This window comes from Vipera ursinii (genome assembly GCF_947247035.1).
Source record: "Vipera ursinii genome assembly, chromosome: 2".
Lineage (NCBI taxonomy): Eukaryota > Metazoa > Chordata > Lepidosauria > Squamata > Viperidae > Vipera > Vipera ursinii.
In genome coordinates, this window is record NC_139513.1 from 146376843 (window position 1) to 146401711 (window position 24869).

The 24869-nt window shown below is 43.1% G+C and overlaps 1 protein-coding gene across 1 annotated transcript; it reads left to right on the forward strand.

Moving 5' to 3' along the window:
- Positions 1–705: 705 nt before the first annotated feature.
- On the forward strand, positions 706–18984 carry WNT1 (Wnt family member 1; the record flags this gene model as incomplete). Its single annotated transcript, XM_083356891.1, has 4 exons — positions 706–806; positions 7151–7404; positions 14724–14989; positions 18496–18984. 4 exons carry the CDS (start codon positions 706–708, stop codon positions 18982–18984), a joined length of 1110 nt encoding a protein of 369 aa, XP_083213017.1.
- Positions 18985–24869: the final 5885 nt, after the last annotated feature.

A 24869-nucleotide genomic window follows, 5' to 3' on the forward strand; every position in this document is an offset into this window, starting at 1 on the left:
TTTGGGCTGGGCTGGGGTGAGGCACTAGGGTGGGGTGAGTGACGAGCATGAGGTAGCCTCCCCTCCTCCCGAATGAGCGGATTTCGGCCTCTCGGGACTCCAGGAACTTAATCTGAAGCGGAGGGGAGCGGCCCGTCAAAAGCCGCCTTGCTTTTCTCTTTTTTTTACAGCCCCCCCCCTCCCCGTCCGCCTGCCAAGCTGTGATGCGTCCCTTTTGCGCAAGGGCGCATTATTCGCGGGCGCGCACCGCGCCGGGTCTTCCTGACTGGATGGCTCACTCCATGGCGACCCTCCTCGCAGCCTCTATAAGAAGCCGGCCCAGGCGAGGGGATCGCAGACATGCTGCAAGGAGCTCTCAGCTAGCAGGACGCACGGCGCTTCTCCCCCTCTAGCGTCTTAATTTCTCTTCTGGGAGTCATCAGCAGGCGGGATTGCCAGAAAGTGAGGCCCGAGGGGACTTTTCTCCTGCAGCTTCTCCCTTTTTTCCCCTCTCTCTTCCTATTCCTTTCCTCCCTCCAAAAACTACAACTTGGGCCACATCTTCTTGACGAGCGACGGCCGCTTCCCGGGCGCACGGTGCGCGCCTCGCCAGCGCAGGGCTTTGGAGACCGCATCGCCATCCCACCTCTCCACCCACCCATCTATCATTCGCCGCTTCCAACCCCCCTCCTGCGGTTCCGCCGAGCAGGCAGGGCAGGCGAAGCGATGAGCCCCGTGGCATTAATGCTAGGCTTGAAGACCTTGTGGGTTTTGGCTTTTTCCTCTCTTTCCAACACTCTAGCGGTGAATAACAGCGGCCGATGGTGGTAAGTGCGCTTTACGCGCGGCTGCGCCTTTGGCGAAGTCGGGTCGCCTTAGTAAATGATGGGACGGGGTGGGAAATCGAACCTGCTGCTGCTTCGCGGCTCCCCAATTGGCAACTTGGTGCTGACCGAAACTCGGCTTGCGAAGCAGTGATGAATGGCCAAGTGGAGAAGCGGAGTAGATTTAGGCGCTGGTTCTCGCCCGGCGACCTGGATCCCTGCTTCTGTTTCATGCTTTGGGGAACCTTAGAAAACCTGAGAAATCCGGCTTTCGTTCGCAAGAGACGAGGCTAGGGTCCAAAGCCCCCGAAGGGGTCTTTGGCTCTGTCTGCACCGGATGATCAAATTTGTAGCTGGAATTGGATTGTGTACGTTTTCTACCAAAGAATTACTAATAATTATTACTACTTCTACTTTTGCCTCTACAAGGCTATTTGTTAATACAGAAGTGTTCCCCCTATAACTAAAGTATGTTGCATTCTTGCTATAATTATTTTTTTTAATGATGTGCTATTTACTGTTGCACTATTTCCATCACTACTAATGTTGTTACTCATGTGTTTCATATCTGTATTTTTTTTCCCCCATTTTCTTTGCATGCCTGTTCTCGGACAAGTCAAGTAAAAATAGTTCTGCAGTTATTTCTTCCAATCATAGCTCAGAGAAGAGAGATACGACTCTCTTTTTCATTTTTGATTCCTGAAGGTCCCGCTGAAGTCCCTTCGTGACACCATGAGAAAGCAAGGGAACCCCATTTCAAAATTTCAGCCCCTCTCCTGAAATATATGTACGATTTTTGGTCAACTGGAAGAATCAGTAGAGGAAAAGCAATGAGCATTTCAGTAAGCTTCCCAGCCAAATGGAGGTTTCACATCTAATTCAATGGCTGTGGGTGTGAATACCCTCCAGTATAATTTTTATTGCCAGTCATCAGAGATTTGGATCTGGCCACTCATCCAGCTGCATATAACTCATCCAGTCTCTTGCCCGGGCACTAGCATTCTGCATGTGGAACTGAAGCAGCAACATGGGATCTGGGAAGGGTAGCTGTGAGATCCCATGAAGTGGTGTTGGAATCAGGGCAGGTGCATGGATTCTGAAATTGCCAGATGCACCTGCTCAGTACAAAAAAAGAAAAAAAAGGGGGGGATGGGGTGAGTTATAGGTTGATCAATGAAAAAGGAATCACAGTTAAAATGGAAGTGTCCCTTTCTCCAAATGTGTGGAGGCATGTATGGAGAATTCCCACATTTATTTAAGTTTTTTTTAATCCTTTCTTTATGAATTAATAAATAAGTCAGCAAACATACCTAATATTCCTTCCTTCCTCCTTTTTTCTCCACAAAGACCCTGTGAGGTGAGTTGGGCAGAGAGAGAGCGACTGACCCAAAGTTACCTAGCTGGCTTTCATGCCTATGGCAGAACTGGAATTCACAGCCATCTGGTTCCTAGCCTGATGCCTTAACCAGTAGATCAGACTAGCAGCGTTGCATGGTCTTTTCTGAAAGGAAGTGAAGATTACGTTCTAGGTTTGGACTGAAAGAAGAAAAGAATGCCTATTTCTCAGATACCACTAGAGATCGTTATGGTTTGAGATGCATAACTATTAAATATCTGCTTTCAAGGGTAGCATGGTGATACAGTGATGACGAAGTGCATTTGTGTCCCATGTGTGAAGAAGATACGTTTCTTGTTTCCCGTTTCAAAGAAGAGTATTCTAGATCCTCTAGCAATAGTTTCAAGTAACTGGCATATCTTGGACTATATGCATAAGCCAACCTTAATTTTCTGCGAGGACATGAAATACTCAATAGCCTCAAATCTTAGAGGACCCAGAGCCAGCCCTCTATGAATAAAACTAATTCTTTCATTTGTGTTTGAGCTGGGCAAAAAAAAAAAAGAAACACAATGCTTTTAAAACTTATAATGTAATCCATATATTTGCAGAGGTTCCCAAACTTTGTGGCACAGGAACTTCCCACAGTGGTTTTCTGCCGGGAAAGTGAGGAACAAAGTCTTAAGAACATATTTGCTTCCACTTGTCCAGAACAAACTGAAAATGATCACACTCGTGCACACACATGCGTGCACCAAGTTGGTTGTGATTCCTTGGAGGGAGAGTCCTGACCTGTAGTTTGGGACAGCCTGCTCTAACTCTTTGGAGGCAATACAATCCCTCCATCCCATATTTTGAGGAGGAATTCTACAATTTTCCAAGCTGTTTTAGCTATTAAAATGTCTCAGATGACATATGTATGGTACCAAATTTCAGGGCTGCAGTGCTTTGGAAAATTAACCTAACCATTTCAGTACTCCAAGTGAAGTGAGTCAGTGAGTGAGTCAGTGAGGCCCAAAGGTCCTTGGTAGTACTGGTTAAAAAAGAGAGAGAGAGAAGGATTTCCATGCTTCTTAGTGTGAGAGACTTTTTGTTCCAGCTCCCTGCCACCAAATTTGGCAATGGACTGGAAATCCTGAAGCTCACTGTTCTCCCCGAGATGTGGTGAGAGTCCCCTTGGCTTTGACAGACTGGCCTCTGCTGTAAAATCTTGTGAATGAAAGGGTTGTGGGAATAAGGAATTACGAGAGACGCAAATTCAGCTGTTCTGTCTATGGAGATTCTCAGTCATCCAAGTCATGGTTGTCCCAAGGGTGTTTTTTTCAAAAGGTAACTGGACTTTCTTGGTTTTTCCTTGAAGATGTTTCACTTCAGTTCAGAACTGAAGACGTTTCTTGGATGAGAAGCGAAACATCTTCACGGAAGAACAAGGCTAGCTGCCTTTTGGAAAAAAAGCATCTTTGGGTTCAGCTGTTCTGGTTGCTTAGAAAATACCTGTACTGGATGCCTTAGAGGTGTTTGTTTTGACCCTCTTTCACATTTAGAGTTCAGTTTTTGGGGAGCACTTGGACCATGGTATGCAGTATTACAAATCCCTTTACCATGTTTTGAGGAGGAGATGCACAAAAAGCTTACTGGGAATATGTTCTTCCATTACAAAGACTCCTAAAACATACACGCAACGCGTTTTAATCCCATAACTCAACAGGAAGTACTTTCACTCTGTTAGTATGCCTGTATCATCTATCCATCTGTCAGTCATCCATTTTTAAATTTGTTCTGTTTATCGAAGATAATTTATGAGTGGTATAACTCTTCCTTATTTGAGGTCTCAGATAAAGGCCTTCTCCCTGTCACAATTCCTTCTGAAACGTCAACCAGATAGCAGAAAATAAACTGAATGAATAATAGAGTACAGTGATCATTTATAAAATCAAGTGTCCAGCATGTAAGATTATTAAACAGTTTATTTTCGCCCAGGCACTGGGCAAAGTGTTTTTGGTTATGGGAAAATAAATGTTTTTTTTTTTAAAAATTACTTGACTTTTATCCTGCCTTTCAGGATCAAAGGTGGCTCCCATCAAAAGGCAGCTGACAATAATAATCAGCTGATTCTTATTAATAATTATCAGATTATTGTTGCTTTTCATGTTGAAACATCCACTTTTAAAAAAAAAAAAAAAGCTTAGAACCATCACTATTGTAAAGCAAAGGAAGCCACAATTTGCAGCAGCCACAAATTGAACCGTCATTTTCTGAACAAGGCAGTTCATGCAGTCTTCCCAAAACTCTTGCCCTTTAGATGAACTCTAATCCTTCCCCCATAATTTTCCTTACCTAAAAATTATGGCAGTTGGATTGTGAATGGACGGAGAAGAGTGCCGGGCTGGCTTATGGTACCCTACAGGTTTCCCTCTCCTTCAATATGAGCTCCAGTGATGAAGTCTGCTACTGCCAATTGATGAATGTTCTTTCCTGAAATGGCATGACATTAGAGCTCCTGGCTCTCCATCCTAGAGGTAATAGGGGATCAGGGTAAAGAGCTATCCGAGCTGCTGCCTAGAGCATCCGGGATTCTCCACCTGTGCAGAACAGGGGTGGTGGAGGGCCGGACAAAGAGCAACTGCTTGGATGAAGGAAATGAACAATGTTATTTGCAATCTCTTCCACTGGGTGGGACCCGGTGTGTAGTTTGACCCTTTCAAATACTAGGTACAGAACAGTTGTTTTCTTATTTTGCTGCCATTGTTTCTCCCTCTCTTCCCAGAGATAGTTATGGACATTGTTTCGGGTGGGGTGAGCGGGGGGGGGGGGGGAAGTGTCTCAGAGAACCAGTAACCTTTTAAGGGAACCTAGCTCCCTTGTTGTGGGTGATATGTGGCTGCTCTTATTCTCTCTTCCCGTTGTGATTTGTAAATTCCAATTCTTTAAAAAAACTTTTTCCCTGGTGCTTTTGTATGTGTTTTATAATGATTTTTCTTATATTTTGGAACCCGATTGTTGTACCTGGCACCCCTTCGACACAGAATAAGTTCAAAATCTTCTTTGTGGGCCTTGTCAAATAAATATTTTAATATCTTGAATAGCCTGAAATTGCAGTTGTGTTGTGTAATGGTGGTTGAATTTCTTTTAAGCCTCACAATCAAATTGGGCTTTACATTTGTGCTTTACATGTCTTTTTGAGTGTGTGTGTTCATGGTGTGTGTTTGTGTGTGTGCATGTGTGTAGACAACCCCCCCCCCCAAAACCGACTATTGTTTTTTTATTCTGAAATGCTTTCTGGAATAAAAGTGAAGTGTAAGGATTTGATAAATAAATACATGTTTCAAACTTTTGATCCAATCTAATAACAATAAGAAGAAGAAAAAATAGCTGTAGGATAATAACAGCTATATTTTGTATATTGATAATAAACCATTTATTTTTATTTAAAACTTTTATGTAGCTCAGCTAGTTAACAAAATAAATGTAACCAGGTTTAGATTTATTTCAGTAAACTGTTACTGTCCTGTCCTGTTACTGTAACTGTTATATTACCTGGCATTAATGGATTTCTATGGCAAATGACTGGAGTTTACAACAGTGTTTAATGCTATGGAGCTAGAGAAAGAAAACTGGGAATTCTGGGTGTTGCAGTTCTAACACATCTTGAGCATATCAAATTAAGGAAAGCTTGAGCACTAGAAATTTTGCATTTTACCCTCTGCTCTCTTTATGGATCCTGCAAGGCCTTTCTCTGCCAAGTAGAAGTCATGTACAGCAAGTTCTTTTTAGACAGCTTCATTAAGTAAACTTGTATTCCTCCTAGATGACTTTAACTTGGGGACAAGAAATCCCCAGACAATATTTTCTTAATTTAAGGATGTCAGATGCCCTAGATTTGGAATATATATGGAATTCCCCTTTAGCTGTTTCCACATGTTTGGGGTGGCTTTGGCAAGAGATGGGAACACTCTGCTCCCCTCTTATTAATTACAGTAAGTAGATTGATTATCTACAGTAAGTAGATAATCTCCTGCCAAAATCTGTCCAAAAACCACTATGATTTCTCCATTGTCATGTATAGTATGATCACCCCAGCTGCTATGATACAAGTGACTTGCAGAAATTTTTAATTGTTTCTAATTATCTTAGTGGGGTGCCCCACTTCTTAAAATATAATGTGTTGTGCACTTGGTTCAGAGTAAGAGAAGGACTTCTTTGCATCTGGACCTAGCTTTTGGCAGTTCCTGTCTAGAGAGGCTTTTCTGATTCACTCTTTAATTATCTTCCACCAACGAAAGGAAAAAGATGCAACTCATGGTTATTAGTTGATTTATCTGGCATGTTTTGATGGATCCTGTGATCTTTCTGGGAATGAAGCTATACTATGGGAAGATTTGATTTTTGTTCTTTGAATTAATTGGTAAGGAATTGATGTTAAGAGCTGTAGTGGCACAGTGGTTAGAAAGTAGTACTGCAGGCTAACTCTGCATTCCATTGCCAGCAGTTCGATCCTGACCGGCTCAAGGTTGACTCAGCCTTCCATCCTTTCGAGCTCAGTAAAATGAAGACCCAGATGGCTGGAGGCAATATGCTGACTCTGTAAACTGCTTAGAGAGGGCTGTAAAACACTGTGAAGCAGTAGATAAGTCTTAAGTGCTTTTGCTTTCGATATGTCCATTTATGAATTTTAATTTTTCTCTTTTTCTCTTGTTATTTAATATGGATTTTATTGATTTTCTTTTTTGCCAGTTTGGACCATTCTTTTATATATCACCAGGCAGAGAGAGTTCAAATATATATGTTTGTGTGTGTGTGTGTGTGTGTGTGTGTGTGTGTGTACGTGTACACACACACACACACACACACACACACACACACACACACATATATGATTTCCGGTGAAAACATTTGTATCCTGGCATTTTCCTGGTGCAGTTGGAAGTCTTCAGTCCATTCTGGAGCCCTTAGGAGTCATAAACCACCTGTCCCAACCACAATTTAATCCCCTTGAAACCTCTTCTTGCAGGGGAATCATCAACGTGGCCTCATCTACCAATCTACTGACCGACTCCAAGAATGTGCAGCTGGTGCTAGACCCTTCCTTGCAGCTCCTGAGCCGCAAGCAACGCAAGCTTATCCGCCAAAACCCAGGCATCCTGCACAGCATCAGCAGCGGCCTGCAGAGCGCCATCAAGGAATGCAAGTGGCAATTCCGCAACCGCCGCTGGAACTGTCCTACTACCCCAGGCCCCAATGTTTTTGGCAAGATTGTCAACAGAGGTAAGGAGACGGTAGGAAAAAGGGGTTTGAATGGTGCTGGTGGTGGTGATGACGGTGATGGAAGTCTGTTCAGTTCTCTAGGTGAACTTCATGGATCTGAGAAGTTTCTTGGTCATATAATCTGGCTGACTTAGCAAGGGGAGGTATGAAACTAATTGTGTTGCACTGCTATGGGTTATCTGGCTCTCTAGTTTTTAATGGGGAGTGCTGCAAAAATGAGTACATCAGTCAAGAAGAGCACACTTTTGCATATAGCACACTAGTCTCAAAGTCCCCATATTCTGTTCTTCCTTCCTAATAGCAACCAGGGACAGCTCTCCTGTTTAGCTAAGGGAAGCAGACACTTCGCTGGGCAGAGCTGGGCAAACAGAACCCACCCATCCACTTTATTGACCTACCACTTGGACCAGCCTTTTCACTGGGTCTAAATTTGGATGGCTGGTCCCACGGCCACTTCCACCCCTTGTAAGAGCTGCTCAAAGCAGTGCACTATCTGGCGCCTGTCGCTGCCACCTCTGAGAAGCACCACATACATTTCATGGGGTTGCTCTGTTCCTGCTGAAAACAGGAGCATGGAAAGAAGGAGCAAAGTCTCAGCCTTCCCCAAGCTTCAGGCCTTTCAGGGCTCTTTCCCCTCCAACGAGAACCTTTTACTGTACTTCATTTTCCCTCTCTAATTTTGCTCCTTTGCCAGGTTTTAACTGGTGGATGTCCACCATAGCAGGTGTGCCCATCCATCACAGCCTCCCACTTTCAGAATGTCAGCCCTGTAGAATGGTCAAAGGACCCCTGACTTATGATGGTCAACTTTTTATGATGGTCAACTTTTTAAGAAGAGACTGGCCAGCCATTTGTCTGAAATGGTATAGGGTTTCCTGCCTGAGCAGGGGGTTGGACTAGATGACCTCCAAGGTCCCTTCCAACTTATTATTATTATTATTATTATTATTATTATTATTATTATTATTATTATTATTATTATTGTTATTGTTATTATTATTATTATTATCATTATCACTATCACTATCACTATCATTATCATTATCATTATCATTATTATCTTGGGAATAGCCATGAGCACTAGGGAAACTGAGCAAGGGAGCCCAGTCAGGTAGTAAAACATCAGCCTACTGTTCCTCATTTTGCTTTACTTTTTCCCAGAAACAAAATGTCGCAGAATTTTTTGTGGTGCTCACGCCGGCCCCTTCTTTTAAAGCAAATTGGCATTCACTGGGATGTGGCTTAAGTACATTTGTATAACTTCAGCATTTATTAAGAATAATATCAGACTTGCTGTTTTGGAATAGAAGCATCATGCCTTTGCAGTCTAGCTCACCTGGGCTGGTTAAGTCAGATGGCTTTCAGTGGGATTTCAACAGCTTAAGCAGACACAGGCTGATTAAAGTTTAAAAGATGATTTGGAGCATGCGTGGATACTGTGTACACCCTATAGTATGTTCTGTCAAATACATATTTTCTAGGAATGCATATAGTAGCCGCCACGAGAAGATGCAACTTCTTTAAGGAGTTGCTAATAGATGGAACGTGAGCATCCATGCACACTCTGAATCATCTTTCTTTCCTTCTTTCAAATTTGGATTATTGCACAGCCGTGATGATGATACTAATGATGACATCCCATTTTGGGGTTAGCAACTGAGCTCTGCTAACAGCATAGATCATCAGACTAATAGAATAATGTAACAGCAACAGAATAAAGGAGAAAGAACTGGAGAAAATCAGAAAATATAAGACCTGCACATAGAAGTGGAACAATGGTGGCAAAAGAAATCAAAGATAGTTCTAATAATAATAGGTGTCTTGGGTGCACCTCCTTGGTCTAGTGGTTAAAACACCAGGCCTGGTTTGTTGTTGTGGGGAAAATAGGAGGAGGAAGGTATATTGAATGTGTTCTCTGCCTAGAGTTATTTGTAAAAATAAATAAAATAAAATAAATAAAACATCTGGAGCGCCACATGAATACCATTGGCATTGACAAAATCACCATCAGTCAATTACAAAAGGCAGCTTTGCTTGGAGCAGCTTACATCCTGCAACAATATCTCCAACACCATCAAATAAGAGCATCTGACTATCCCAGGCCCTTGGGAAGGACTTGATAAGTGGATAAAAATGCTAAATCCCATCTAAACATCCAACCACAATGATAATAATATCCTATTAATACATTGACACTGTAATACATATGATGCAGTCCCACATTAAAAAAGAAAAAACAGCAACAGTAACCAGCACACATACAAAGTAAAAAAACAACAATGAATCGAAGTGTGTTGCGATGACAGTCAGTATTAAAGCAATGAGTACAGTATGTAATTACAAAGCATGCTTGAGCTCTGTGGGTGCCATTCTACTATAGAGCCAGAGAAGTGTGATGTTTAAGGTGTTCAATTAGGATTGGAGAGATGCCGGTTCTAGTTGTCCCTGAGTCATGGAAGCGGTAACTTTGAATCAGTCATTCTCTCAGCTCAGGTGACCTCAGCAGGTTGTTGTAATGGGGAAAAACAGGAGGAGGAAGCTCCTGAACAAGAAGATGGGATATGCATCTAAGAAATAAATAAATGAATAGAATTGCAGGGGTGGGGAACTATGGCTCTTTTATGACTTGTGAACTTCAACTCCCAGAATTCCTGAGCGAGCCTTGCTGGAAGTTGAAGTCCACAAGTCGTAAAGGGGCCATAGTTCCCCACCTCTGCCTTACCGGAAGCTGCCACTGATGGAATGGGGATGGAAATGATTTTCAGTCCCTTCCTTTTTCCTGGGAGCCTTCCATCTCCCTTCCAATGTATCCCATAAGATCGGGGGAATCCCTTGGAGCAGAATGGGAGGGGGGAACAGCCAGAAGAATGGGTGAGAATCCCCTCCCCTTCCTGTTCTGCTGTTAGAATCTTGAACCAATCAACAAGCATTCCTCCAGTGGAGTGACAACAACTGTACGCCATTGGCTATTATTAAAATCCTGCTATATTACAGTCTTCTCACATTGTCTATAGGTTGCCATGGAAATAATATCTAGTGGGAAATCCTTTGGTTAATTTGACTGTTTGCTAAAGAGTATGCCTGATCATTGTGATAAAGTGAGTTCTGATGGCTGCATGAGCATGTCTGCATGAACATCAATTAAGGCTGGTTATGTGTTTATAAACTAAGGAAATACTTTACTTGGGTTAGGAGGCTGAAGAAATTGCCATTTAGACCAGCCAGATTAAAGACTGCAGCTGAGAAAGGCACAGAGGACCTCTAAGAATGGATACTCCAGTGTGGTGCCTCAGGTTCTTGGTGCCTTGTCCTCCCCAACCTTTTAAATTTATTTTTAAAAGTTTAACTTACAAATAAAGTGCCTGTGAACATAATGATTTGCCTTTAGTACAGGCAGTCCTCAACTTACAACCATAATTGAGCCCAAAATTTTTGTTGCTAAGTGGGACATTGGTTAAGTACGTTTTGCCCCATTTTATGACTTTTCTTTCCAGAGCTGTTAAGTGAATCACTGCAGTTGTTAAGTTAATAACCCGGTTGTTAAGTGAATCTGGCTTTCCCATTGACGTTGCTGGTCAGAAGGTCGCAAAAGGTGTTTGCAAGATCTGGGGACATGGCAACCGTCATAAACATGAACCAGTTGTCAAGTATCTGAATCTCGGTCACGTGACCACGAGGATGCTTGCAATGGTCATAAGTCACTTTTTTCAGTGATGTTGTAACTTTGAATGGTCACTGAACGAACTGTTGTAAGTCGAGCACTGTCTGTGTTATATTTTGCTTAGTGGAGCTATGTCTGTGTTATATTTTGCTTAGTGGAGCAGGTAGGCTATTTGGCATTTAATGCTCTGCTGTGTAATCAGTCTCTTGGCCAAGTAGCCTGATTCTGAGTCTTTGCTTTGGGTGTTAGAATAGAAAACTGTGAATTCAAATAAATGATTCCATGTTCTGGAATCGAGGCACGATCGGAAAATATTTGTTTTCTGACTGGCCATGTCCATTGCGTGGACTTATTTAGAAGAGTCCCATTTCCCAATTTTAAATATCAGATAAAATTTGGGCTCTCTATCCTCAATTGACTGATGGAGGCCTTGATCCTTCTGTAGCTGTGCCTTTTCATGTTCTGAGCAATAAATAACTGACACACCTCCCTTCATCCAAAAGTGGGACTTGTAGTCACTGACTCAGAATTTCCTTATAGGGTGAAAACCTATGGTAAAGTGTGCAATTTCTTTCTGGCTAGAGGCCAACATTATGATGCCTGGCAACTGTCTAAAATAATCCCTGCCATTTTCTTGGCACGGCTTTTTGGAAGTGGTTTGCCATTATCTTCTTCCTATAGCTCCCAAGATCACCCAGTTTTGTGCCTCAGGCAGGACTAGAACTCCTGATCTCCTGGTTTCCACGGGCCTTAGTCATCACATCAGATTGGCTCTGAATTAGGACCTTGCTATATACACCTATTTCTCAGGCATAACTCACAGCCGTCCCTCAGGATTAATTATACGATAATCTCAAACTATACACATGTAACATGTTACCTCTAACTTTTGCTACCAAATGTTTATCTATTGGTTTAGTTTTGGTTAAAAGATTTTAGCTGACTCACTTCTCTTTGAGTTCCCTTCCATCTGCTTCCTGGCTGGTTGAGTTTGAAGTTGAATTTCTCTAGTCTTCATTTGACATAGCAGTCCTTATCTGACATTGGTTCTCTTCCTTATCCCTGTCCAGCAACAAAACTGTAACTTGTGTATTGACCTTGTCCCCAGCCCAGCAACCATTCCAAACATTCAGAGCTGGCATTGTCCATTAGTTTTCATAGATTTTGTTAGATTTTATAGTAAGCAATTATTATTCTCCCTTTTCCTTCCCATCCCACTCCACAGAGAGCTGCAGCATTCCTTTCCCGCAAACTAAAACTCTATTAAAGGTAAAGGTTCCCCCGCACATGCGTGCTAGTCGTTTCCGACTCTAGGGGCCAGTGCTCATCTCCGTTTCAAAGCTGAAGAGCCAGCGCTTGTCCGAGGACGTCTCCGTGGTCATGTGGCCGGCACGACTAGACGCCAAAGGCGCATGGAAGGCTGTTACCTTCCCACCGTAGTGGTCCCTATTTTTCTACTTGCATTTTTTTATGTGCTTTCGAACTGCTAGGTTGGCAGAAGCTGGGGTGAGTAACAGGCGCTCACTCTGTTACGCGGCACTTGGGATCTGACCCGCCAAACTGCCGACCTTCTGATCGACAAGCTCAGCGTCCTAACCCACTGAGCCACCGCGTCCCCTTATATGCAAAAGGAGCTGAGTGTAACTACAGGCAGAGTAATCCTTCTGTGTTTACTGTTGATGAGGAGAGAAAGAGCCACCACTTCCTAAGCCCTGCTGGGTTCAATCTGGCAAAGGAGGAATATTATTGTTGTTGTAATGATCCCTATGAGAATGTATCTTTTATGTAAGAAAATTCAAACCCCCACATACATACATACATACATACATACATACATACATACATACACTGTTGCATGCTCCAAGCGATTGGTTTGGAACCAACCTAAGATGCATTGCCCAAAGCATGTGTCTGCATGTCTGCTTTCCTAGTGGGGTTCCTTTTCCTGAAGGAAAGTGCTGTCCTTGTAGGATGTTCGTGATCCTATAAAACAGAGCTTAGCCCTGCTGCTGTTTATTGTACTTATGGCCTTATGTCAGTAATTCAATAGCAATAGCACTCAGACTTAGATACCACTTCATAGCACTTTGCAGCATGCTCTGAGCAGTTTACAGAGTCAGTCCATTGCCTCCCATCAATCTAGGTCCGTGGTGGTGAACCTATGGCACACGTGCCACAGGTGGCACGCAGAGCCCGCTCTGTGGGCACGCACGCCATCGCCCCAGTCCTAGGCCTTCAGCTGGGTTTTATAAAACCTTTTTGCTTTAGGCCTCCGCCACTGTGTGCAAAAAAAAAAAGGTTCAATCTATTTCAACTTCTCGCGGGGAAAAAAAAAGATCTCGCAAAGTTGGAATTGATTGATTGAACTTTTTAGTCCCACCCAGTCTGCCGTTACCACCACAGCCACGCCCACCCAATGGGCCATGCCCATCCAATTGGCCATGCCCACCCAGCACCCAACAATACATACGTGGGTTTTGGGTTGCAGTTTGGGCACTCGGTCTCTAAAAGGTTCGCCATCACTGATCTAGGTCCTCATTTTACCAACCTCAAAAGGATGGAAGTCTGAGTCAACCTGGAGCCGGTTAGGATCGAACTCCTGGCAAGGAGCAGTGAGTTAGCCAGCAATACTGCATTCTAACCACTGTGCTACCCTGGCTCCTTCAACCTAACTTTGCTGCTGTAATTGATAGGAGTTGAGAAAAAGAAGGTTCAAGCCCATTTGTTTTATGAAACCGAAAGATGGAAGAGTCATTCTCATACTGATGGTTGGGGAAGTTAAACATCTACCTCCATTAAATACTTCCCATGTTGGTCTCCTTACATCTCTGCACAGCATCTCACCCTTAAATGCCCCTAACGTATTCATTCACTTCTCTAACAAATGCAGAGGATACATAAATTGAGATTTCTTCTGGTATGATGTGCCTCCTACTCAACTCTGATGTTTGTTCAAAGCAATGTACAGCAACTTGAAGTGGCCTAATGAGTAACATCACCTTACTACTCTTATCACTGTTACCACTTTTTTTTTTGCTACAGTTGCTACCACCATGATTATTCCTTGAAAGTAGTAATACCACTTTTTTGTATGAGGAAGAAAGCTTTAAGGAATGCTGCTGCTCCTGCATTGTCTCAGGAATGATGTTGTTGGCTCCAGGCACATGAGGCAGCCCTTATTATGGATTCACTGAGAATTACGGGTAGTCCTCAGTTTATGACCACAATTGAGCCCAAAATTTCTGTTGCTAAGTGAGACATTTGTTAAGTGAGCTTTGCCTCATTTTACGACCCTTCTTGCCACAGTTGTTAAGTAAATCACTGCGGTTGTTAATAACATGTTGTTAAGTGAATTTGACTTCCCCATTGACTTGGCTGGTCCAAAGGCTGCAAAAAGGAAATCACACGACCCTAGGACACTGCAACCGTCATAAATGTGAGTCAGTTGCCAAGTGTCTGAATTTTGATCACGTGACCATCGGGATGCTGCAACCATCGTTAAGTGTGAAAAACAGTCATAATAAGTCGCTTCCTCCAGAGACGTTGTAACTTCGAACATTCACTAAATGAACTGTTGTAAGTCTAGGACTGCCGATATACTAAGCTGTGTTCAGTGCTGTTCCCCGATATGTTGTAATGGTCTCTCTTCTGCCTCCAGGTTGCAGAGAGACCGCCTTCATTTTTGCCATTACCAGTGCTGGGGTCACCCACTCAGTGGCCCGCTCTTGCTCGGAAGGCTCCATAGAATCTTGCACTTGCGACTACAGACGGCGGGGCCCCGGGGGTCCCGACTGGCACTGGGGTGGCTGCAGTGACAATGTGGACTTCGGACGGGTCTTTGGCCGAGAGTTTGTGGACTCCAACGAGAAGGGGAGAGACCTGCGCTTCCTGATGAATTTACACAACAACGAGGCAGGACGTCTGGTAGGGAGAAGGGGGACCACTACGGGGTACGGGGCTTTATGTAGAATGGCATGCCTTGAGACCCGAGAACGTCTCAGGCTGGCTGAGGAATTCTGGGAATTGAAGTCCACAAATCATAAAAGGGCCAAGTTTGAAGACCCCTGGTTTAGGTGGATTATAGTTTCTGTGTTCTGGCATCTTGGTTTCCATTATTAGAATATGAGTACCTATTGAGGACATACAAATCCTACCATTTCTGTTTAAACATCTGCAGTCAAATTGTTGTCCATCTCTTTCAGGAGAATTTCCAACATAGCAAGATCTCAAAGAAGCTGTCGTCTTAAACTGGGTTTATTTATTTATTTTATTTTTGGGACTTATATGCCGCCCTATCTCCCAAAGGACTCAGGGTGGCTAACAACAATAAAAACAGCAATACAAAAGTTAAAATAAATTAAATAAACAGCCCCAAAATAAGTTAAACTAAACAATTAAAAATTAAAAACATTTTAAAAACCCTTGTCGTCAGAGCTGATGTCATTTTTCCCCTAGAAGTTGCTATAAAAATTGCCCTACTCGGGCACAAAGAATTAGGACCACCAGTTAGGTTTCAGCATAGAAGATTTATTCAACCTTATACAGGCTGTCCTCGACTTACAACTGTTCATTTAGTGACCATTTGAACTTACAACGGCACTGGAAAAAGTGACTTATGACCGTTTTTCGCACTTACGACTGTTGCAGCATTCCTACGGTCACATGATCAAAACTCGGATGCTTGGCAACTGACTCATATTTATGAGGCTCGCGGTGCCCCGGGATCATCTGACACCCCCCCTTTTGCAATCTCCTGACAAGCAAGGTCAATGGGGATTCATTTAACAACTGTGTTGCTAACTTAACAAGCACAGGGATTCACTTAACAACTATGATGAGAAAAATCATAAAATGGTGCAAAACTCACTTAACAAATGTTTCACTTAGCAACAGAAATTCAAGTGTGGTCATAAGTCGAGGACTACCTGTAGGCAATAATCTGGTTAACTAAAAATTCAACACCACATTGGCACCAGATAAGGGTCAATGGAATTCAGGAGGGATTGGATTTGGAGCCCTTGTGGTAATGCAGTGACTCTAAGCTGATGATGCATTTAACTCTACTCCCCCAATGCAGTTTCCTTTTCTCCTACATCCTTGCAGCCTTCTGTGTGATATGCAAACCATAGTTGGCCAGTAATATAAGAAAAAACCCAAACTACTTCTTTACTACTAATTCAGATGACACAATGCAGTGAACATTTATGCCTTGGCACAAGGCTGGAACTGAATAGCATGCCACTGGAGCGCCCTCAGGTCCAGATTTTTGGCACAGTTGTTTGGGAAAACATTCCAATTAATTGATCAAGTTCTGCCTATCTGCTGCGCTTACTGATGTCCAGATTTGCTGCCTGACTTCATGGTTGAAAAAAAAAAGATTCTGGGCATGAGAATATACCTGGTTATTTATTTATTTATTTATTTATTTAATTTGTATACCGCCCTTTTCCCGAAGGACTCAGGGCGGTGAACAGGGCCATAAATACCAAAATAACCAAAATACAAAATTAAAAACAAATTAAACCCTAGTGCCCAAATGTAAAAATAAATTATATTAAAACAATAATTAAAACCTAAACCCATCAGACCAGGCCGGATTGTTCAAACAAATAGGTTTTTAGATCATGTCGGAAGGAGCGAAGGTCGGGTTATGTATGCTGCTTGGTATATTTCTTCCCTCTGTCATGCACACACGTGAACTTGGGCAGGGAAGTGTATGCTTGTTTGTTTTTACAGGGCCTAGATTGTGAGGATAGTGGTAGCAACATGAGAGGGGTGGGCTGCGGTAATGGCTTGTCCCCTCCAAAAATGGGGCAAGCCTCCCTTAATCAGGCCAGCCTTATGCTTGCTAGCCAAGCCCAGAACCACAAGCTAGGCTGACGTGTGGGCTCCTAAACATCTGGAAGGAAATGGTTCCAGTTCTTTTAATTGTAATAAAAACCCCTTTGGAAAGAAAAACTGTGGGCTTGGAGAAAGACGTGCACATTTTTGGAAGCGGGAGGGGATCTGTGGTGTGCGAAAGGCGGGGGGGGGGGTTTGGTCCCATTTGCAGTGAAAAGGGAAAGAAATAGACCTTGGAAAAGAGATTTGATAGCAGAACAACAAAGGGAGAGATGGTGCACAGGGAAAAACAGAGATGTCATAGCACCCAGCCATTCCTGATCACCCCAGAAAGCAGAAAAAATAGGACATAGCTTCTCAATGACCACCAATACTACAGTACCATATTGTTATTGTCACTGTCATCAGTGATGATTGGGGGACTGGAGGCTAAAACATATAGGGAACGGTTGGTGGAATTGGGTATGTGTAGTTTAACAAAGAGAAGGGTGAGGGGTGACATGATAGCAGTGTTCCAATCTCTCAGGGGCTGCCACAAAGAAGAGGGAGTCAAGCTATTCTCCAAAGCACCTGAAAGCAGGACAAGAAGCAATGGATGGAAACTAGTCAAGGAGAGAAGCAACCTAGAACTAAGGAGAAACTTCCTGACAGTTAGAACAATTAACCAGTGGAACAACCTGCCTCCAGGAACTGTGAATGCTCCAACACTGGAGGTTTTTAAGAAGAGACTGGACAGCCATTTGTCTGAAATGGTATATAGGGTTTCCTGCCTTAGCAGGGGGTTGGACTAGATGACCTCCAAGGTCCCTTCCAACTTATTATTATTATTATTATCATCACATTTTGACTTCCCTTCCAATTCCCAGAATTTCTAGACAACATAACTAAGACTAGGAATTCTGGAAATTGTAGTCTTCACAGCTTTGGAAGATGTCAGATTGAGAAAGTCTTCCTTAGCTTGTTCAAAGCCTGGAGAACTTTTCTGGCTATACAGATATTGAGGAACTAGAGTTCCCAGCAGCCTTAGCCAACCTGGACAAAGATGAACTTTCTGGGAGTTGCAGTTCAGCCAATTCGGGAAGATCTTAATTGTCTAGACCTGATTCCAGTCATCTTCACAGCTTTTATAATAGATCAGCTCTCTTTGCTCAGTGGAAAAACTGAGGCAAGGAAGGTTGAGGCAAGGAGCCGTGGTGGCGCAGTGGTTAGAATGCAGCATTGCAAGCTAATTCTGCCGACTACCAGCAGGTCGATCCTGACCAGCTCAAGGTTGACTCAGCCTTCCATCCTTCTGCAAGCAGTAAAATGAGGACCCAGATGGCTGGGGGCAATATGCTGACTTTGTAAACTGCTTAGAGAGGGCTATAAAGCACTATGAAGCGGTATATAAGTCTAAGTGCTATTTCTATTGGCTTGCCTGAAGCTACCTAGTGAGTTTGTGACAAGGGCATTGTTGGAGCCTGGGACCTCCTGTTTTCACCATAGATATGACAGGTGTCTCAATGTAGCGTTAGGCTTTGGGGGCAGGACAGCCCAGAGTGCTGAAAAGGGTATGGCTCTTAATACGTTTTTTGATCTTCTTTTTTCAGACCGTTTTCACAGAAATGCGCCAGGAATGCAAGTGCCACGGGATGTCAGGCTCTTGCACTGTGAAGACCTGCTGGATGCGTCTGCCCACCTTTCGGACTGTGGGGGACTTCCTCAAGGATCGCTTTGACGGTGCTTCCCGGGTCATCTATGGCAACAAAGGCAGCAACCGAGCTTCCCGCATGGAGCTGCACCATCTGGAGCCAGAGAACCCAGCTCACAAGCCTCCTTCCCCTCACGACCTGGTCTATTTTGAGAAGTCTCCCAACTTCTGCACTTACAGCGGCAAGACAGGTACAGCAGGCACAGCTGGGCGCTTCTGCAACAGCACCTCCCCAGCCCTGGACGGCTGTGAGTTGCTGTGCTGTGGGAGGGGTTACCGCACCCGGACACAGCGAGTCACAGAGAGATGCAACTGCACCTTCCACTGGTGCTGTCATGTCAGCTGCTTGAACTGCACCAACATGCAAGTGCTACATGAGTGCTTGTGAGCAAGGGAGAGGAAAGCAAAGGATGTGCTAGGCCAAGTCAATGAGAAACACCCGGAGAAGATGACCTCACAAAAAGGCTCAGGCTGCAAGGCACCCACCTCACATATATGCACACACACGTGACCACATGCTCATCTCCCTATTTCCCCACAGGAGCACAGTATCCTTTCTTGGTCCAGAAGGCAGACATCTTTGTTGTTACAAATATCTCACTTCCCTATCTTGGGTGAATCAACCCAGGCTAAAATGGCTTCAGACGTTCATGAGAATCAACATGGTTATGCATATATTTGCCAGGCCCAAGTCTGCAAGGAGCTCCTTTTGTGTTTTTTCATGCTAGCTGAGATTGTCATGTAAAGCTTAATTTAAACTAGATCTGAAAAATTCAATCCTGGGGTTTGTAACTTCCAGGTTATTAGATATATTTTGATTGGTTGAAATCCTTAGTTCCTTTCTTTGTTTCTGGACCTCCTGGATGACTGGAATGGGGAGTGGGGTGGAACACCTTGGACTTCAGGCAGAATGGCTTTCCCTCATCTGACACACACGCTCAGGTCACAAGAAGTGTCTTCCCTATGTGTTTGACACTTTTCATTTTACAGACCTCACACAAGCTTCTCTGAACTGACTTTCAGGTGTGTAAGTCCTGTATATGAGAATTAGAAGCTAGAGCAGGGGTCTTCAAACTTGGCCTTTTTATGACTTGTGGACTTCAACTCCCAGAATACCTCAGCCAGGCATGCTGGCTGAGGAATTCTGGGAGTTGAAGTCCACAAGTCATAAAAGGACCAAATCTGAAGACTCCTGAGCTAGAGGGACCACATTTTCCCCCAACTACTTTTAATGTAGCACCAAGAAAAATGCAACTCAAAGCGCATCGTTAGAGCATTGGTGGTCTCTGAATAAATGAGGAAGCACAATTGAGCTGAAGGTTCTCCAGTGATTGATCCCATAATAATGGATGTCTGCTGATGTACGCGTGTCCATCTTTCATTTGTGTAATGGGATGTGTATAGCAAATTATCGGCTAATTATTTTCCATGGTATTAGTACAGGTAGTCCTCAATGTACAATAGTTCATTTAGTGACTGTGTTCAAAATTACAACAGCACTGAAAAAAGTGACACAATCATTTTTCACACTTAGAATCGTTGCAACATCCCCATGGTCGCGTGATCAAAATGTGGATGCTTGGCCCCTGCCTCATATTTATGATGCTTGTGTGATATCCCAGAATCATGGGATTCCCTTTTGTGACCTTGCAAGCAAAGTCAATGTGGAAGCCCGATTCACTTAACAACAGTGTTACTAACAACTGCAGTGATGCAGTTAACAATTGTGGCAAGAATGGTCATAAAATGGGGCAAGATTCACTTAACCAATGTTCCACTTAGCAGTAAAAATTTTGGGCTCAATTGTGGTCGTAACTCAAGGACCACTTGTACTGGCTCATTTCCCAACCTAGGTGCCCTCTAGACATGTGGACCACTGCCAGCAAAAGCATTGCAGCTCATTCTGCTATTTGGTCCACACGTCAGAAGAACAGCCAAGCTGGGGAAGGTTGTCCTAGAATCTGGCCTTATCAGGGGTAGGCAACCTTGGCTTTTTTATGACTCGTGGACTTCAACTCCCAGAATCCCTGAGTCAGCGTGGCTCAGCTTGGAAACCTCTCCCTTTTCCCTCAGCGTGGCTGGCTCAGGAATTCTGGGAGTTGAAGTCCACGAGTCATAAAAGAGCCAAGGTTGCCTACTCCTGCTTTAGGTGCTGCATCTGTTATCTATCCAAGTGGCAGGAGGGAGATTTGAAATCTCAAAGACAAGCACTGTTCCAAGATCTAAGGAAGATGGGCAACTCCCCTTTAATTACAGGTTGCTCCCTATGCTTACAACTATTCTCAAACACAATTTTTGTGCCTCTGTGTGGGGGTGGGGGACATGCATGCAAGGATGTGTATGCCTTCTGACTTATGAACTTTTTGTTAAGAAAATATGCTTCTAGAAAATACTGGGTTTTTTTTTCTGATACTTCTACAAAAATATCCCTCCTTTCATTTTGCTCTCATCCACTCACTCAGAGAAACCCCCCTGGAAATAATATGCACTGAAGAAGTAACCGGGACTGCTAATAATTTTGCTGATGTGTGTAAATAAAATATTTATTGTTGCTTGTTTCATATTCCTTTAGGCCTGAAACAAGGTTCTTGCTCCTAGACTTATGGTTTCTGAATCTTTTTGCAACATTTTAGAGAAGAATAAAGCATATATTTTTTATCAATTTAACTGAGCTTAATGTATTTGCTGCACTATACAAAGGAGCCAACATTCAAATGCCTGATTCTGGATTGCCTTGCATTACCTTGTTCCTAACTGTGCATTGATTGTGCACAGATGTGGTTGGCACCCTTGTTGAGGTTGGTGCAATTTATAAACATTTGATGCCTAATTTGAACTCTGAACACAGATCACGAAGTTCTGTGTGGCAGCTTTTGCTCTAAGCGCAATTATTTGCAGCTGAATGAGAACATATATTTGGAGAACTCGGCCAGCCATCAGTTAAAATCTCCAAGTGTTAGATAATTTACCACATCCCTTGCTGATCTGTTCCAATATTACTGCATTATTAAAAAGCTGCATTTCAGTTCCAGCTTGAATTTATGTACAAGACTCCAAAGGTTTGACCTTGTTATGATTGGGTCTACTAGGTTAAGAAGCCCATCTCTTCAAGGAATAATGACGGGGTCAGAACATGTAAACAAAACCAGGTTATCATGGCTCATTCCCCACTTATAGCAAGAAGATTTTATTGAACTTTGAATAAGTAAACACATAGCTCAAGCAAAGATAAATTCAGATTTGCCTTGTTAGAGAGACAAATAGTTACGTGATCAGGGATTGTACTTGGCTTGTTATTAAAACAGATTAAAATATTGTCCCAGGAATGCCAATACATATTTTGATTTTTAAAAGAAGATTCTATTGAGAAATAAATCTTGAAAAATCTGACAACTGTCATTTTAGGCATTTACTGGAACATATTCCAAAGGGGGGGACCAGTTATACCTTTATGCACCTGAGCAGGTGAAAGGCCCATGCAGGGACCTGTCCATTCATCGATGGTGCTGAAAATGAGGTTTTGGGCCTAAGGTTTGTATGTTGAGCAGCTGAGGCAGGTTATTGGCACTTTCAACTACTCTGAGGATCTCTGCAGTATCCATACCTTTTGTTTCTCACTTTCAACTGCAGAGGGAAACATAACTTGGCTCCAGAGGAGATAATTGGAGGAAACAAAACATTGGAGGACAGAAGCCTAGAGGCTGCATAGAAAGAACAAGATGTTCTTTATAGTGCTTCACAAGAAAGGCAACTTGACAGAGTTGAAGATGGATGGCAAAGATGAGGAGCAGAGGCCCAGGTTAAAGGCCATCTTTGAGACTGGATGAAAAAATAATGCTATATCTAACCTACAGCTTTCAATCTTCAGCGATGCCAAAAATTGTTTCAAGAAGGCTAACACATATAGTATAAAGCAGGTCACATGCTTTCAAATGGCATATAAGGCATTTTCCTGTTTAAACAACTATGAAAGATCATTATGATACACCTGCCCTAGAGCTCAGAAGGAGATGTAAAGGGAGTCTGCCAAATTCAGGGCTATGGAGTAATTAGATTTGGCTATAGAGGCTAAAATAGACAAGAGTCTGAGCCATATGCTTCCCCCTGAGTATAAGAGCATGAGAGATCAAATGCCTCCTGTTCCAGGTCACCAAATAGGTTATGGAGGCTAAAAAAACATCCATGGGTGGTAGAAGTCTTGCCTTTGAAGAATCATTTGTTTTTAGTTTGGTATTTGAATCTAAGGAAAGTTATTTGACCTGTAAGATCTCCATCCATCTCACTGCTTGATCCAGGACTTCATTTGAAGCTTTTCAAGGTTCTGCCACCATTGAGCAGTCTTGCCTTGCTGGTATCACAGCATTCACAACATCTGGAGGCAGGTTGTTCCACTGGATAATTGTTCTAACTGTCAGGAAGTTTCTCCTTAGTTAGTGCCACAGGGCTCTGTTCTGGGCCCACTGCTCTTCAATATCTTCATTAATGATTTGGATGAGGGGATAGATGGGGAACTCATCAAATTTGCAGATGACACCAAGCTGGCAGGAACAGCCAATACTCCAGAAGATAGGCTTAAAATACAGGACAATCTGGACAGACTTGAACACTGGACGCTATCTAACAAAATGAAATTCAATGGTGAAAAAAGTAAGGTTCTACATTTAGGCAAGAAAAACCACATGTACTGGTATAGTATAAGGGGGTACCTTGCTCAATAGTAGTAACTGTGAGAGGGATCTTGGAGTCCTAGTGGACAATCACTTAAATATGAGCCAGCAGTGTGCTACAGCTGCCAAAAAAGCCAACACAGTGCTAGGCTGCATTAACAGAGGAATAGAATCAAGATCACGTGAAGTATTAATACCACTTTACAATGCCTTGGTAAGGCCACCCTTGGAATACTGCATCCAGTTTTGGTCACCACAATGTAAAAAAGATGTTGAGACTCTAGAAAGAGTACAGAGAAGAGTAACAAAGATGATTAGGGGACTGGAGACTAAAACATATAAGGAACGGCTGCTGGAATTGGCTATGTGTAGTTTAATGAAGAGAAGGACGAGGGGGGACATGATAGCAGTGTTCCAATATTTCAGGGGCTGCCACAAAGAGGAGGGAGTCAAGCTATTCTCCAAATGGCCCAAGGGCAGGACAAGAAGCAATGGATGGAAACTAATCAAGGAGAGAAGCAACCAAGAACTAAGGAGAAACTACCTGACAGTTAAAACAATTAATCAGTGGAACAACCTGCCTCCAGAAGCTGTGAATGCTCCAACACTGGAAGTTTCTAAGAAGAGACTGGACAGCCATTTGTCCAAAATGGTATAGGGTGTCCTGCCTGAGCAGGGAGTTGGACTAGATGACCTCCAAGGTCCCTTCCAACTTTTATGATGATGATGATGATGATGATGATGATGATGATGTTGCTTCTCTCCTTGGTTAGTTTCCATCTGTTGCTTCTTGTCCTGCTTTCAGGTGCTTTGGAGAGTAGCTTGACTCCCTCTTCTTTGTGGCAGCCCCTGAGATATTGGAACACTGCTATCATGTCACCCCTCACCCTTCTCTTCATTAAACTAGACATACCCAATTCCAGTAGCCGTTCCTTATATGTTTTAGCCTCCAGACCTCTAATAATCTTATCTGTTGTGCTTGGTTCAGTCTGACTGTCAACAGCAGCTGAAGAATTTTTGAGATATGGCTCAGAATATATAGCATGGTTCATATTTGCTGGATTAATCTCAGCAGCAAACCTGTTAAATCTAGGGATGATGCTCAGGCCATTTCATGCCTGAGGGAAGCCAAAAAGAGTGGCTGTAGGGCTGATTCCTCCTTCAAACAAGAAATGTGCGGATAGCCTTGGGCCAGTTGTACTTTCACAACCTAACCAACCTCACAGGGTTGCTACTGCGAGGACACAAAGGAAGAGAGAACACTTTGTACTACCAGCTTGAGCTTCCACAGAAGGCTCAGCCTGAACAGGAAGTTTTAAGAAAAAAAAATATTGGGGGGAGAACCTCCATAAGAGTTAGCTATGGCTATTACACATTTCTTATTTGATAGCCAAACTATTTCCTTGTTGCCTGAAGGTTAGTATATAGCCATGTCCAAGCACCATGCCATTCCTGACAGTTTGGAAGGCTGTTGTTTTGGTAGCCAATGTGTACAATCAGCTAGAGGCTGCCTTTCCTCCATAGAAATAGGATGTGTTAGAATTAATTTCTACTTAATGGCAATTGCATTGCATTTATCAATGATGCTAGTTGAAATAATAAAAGA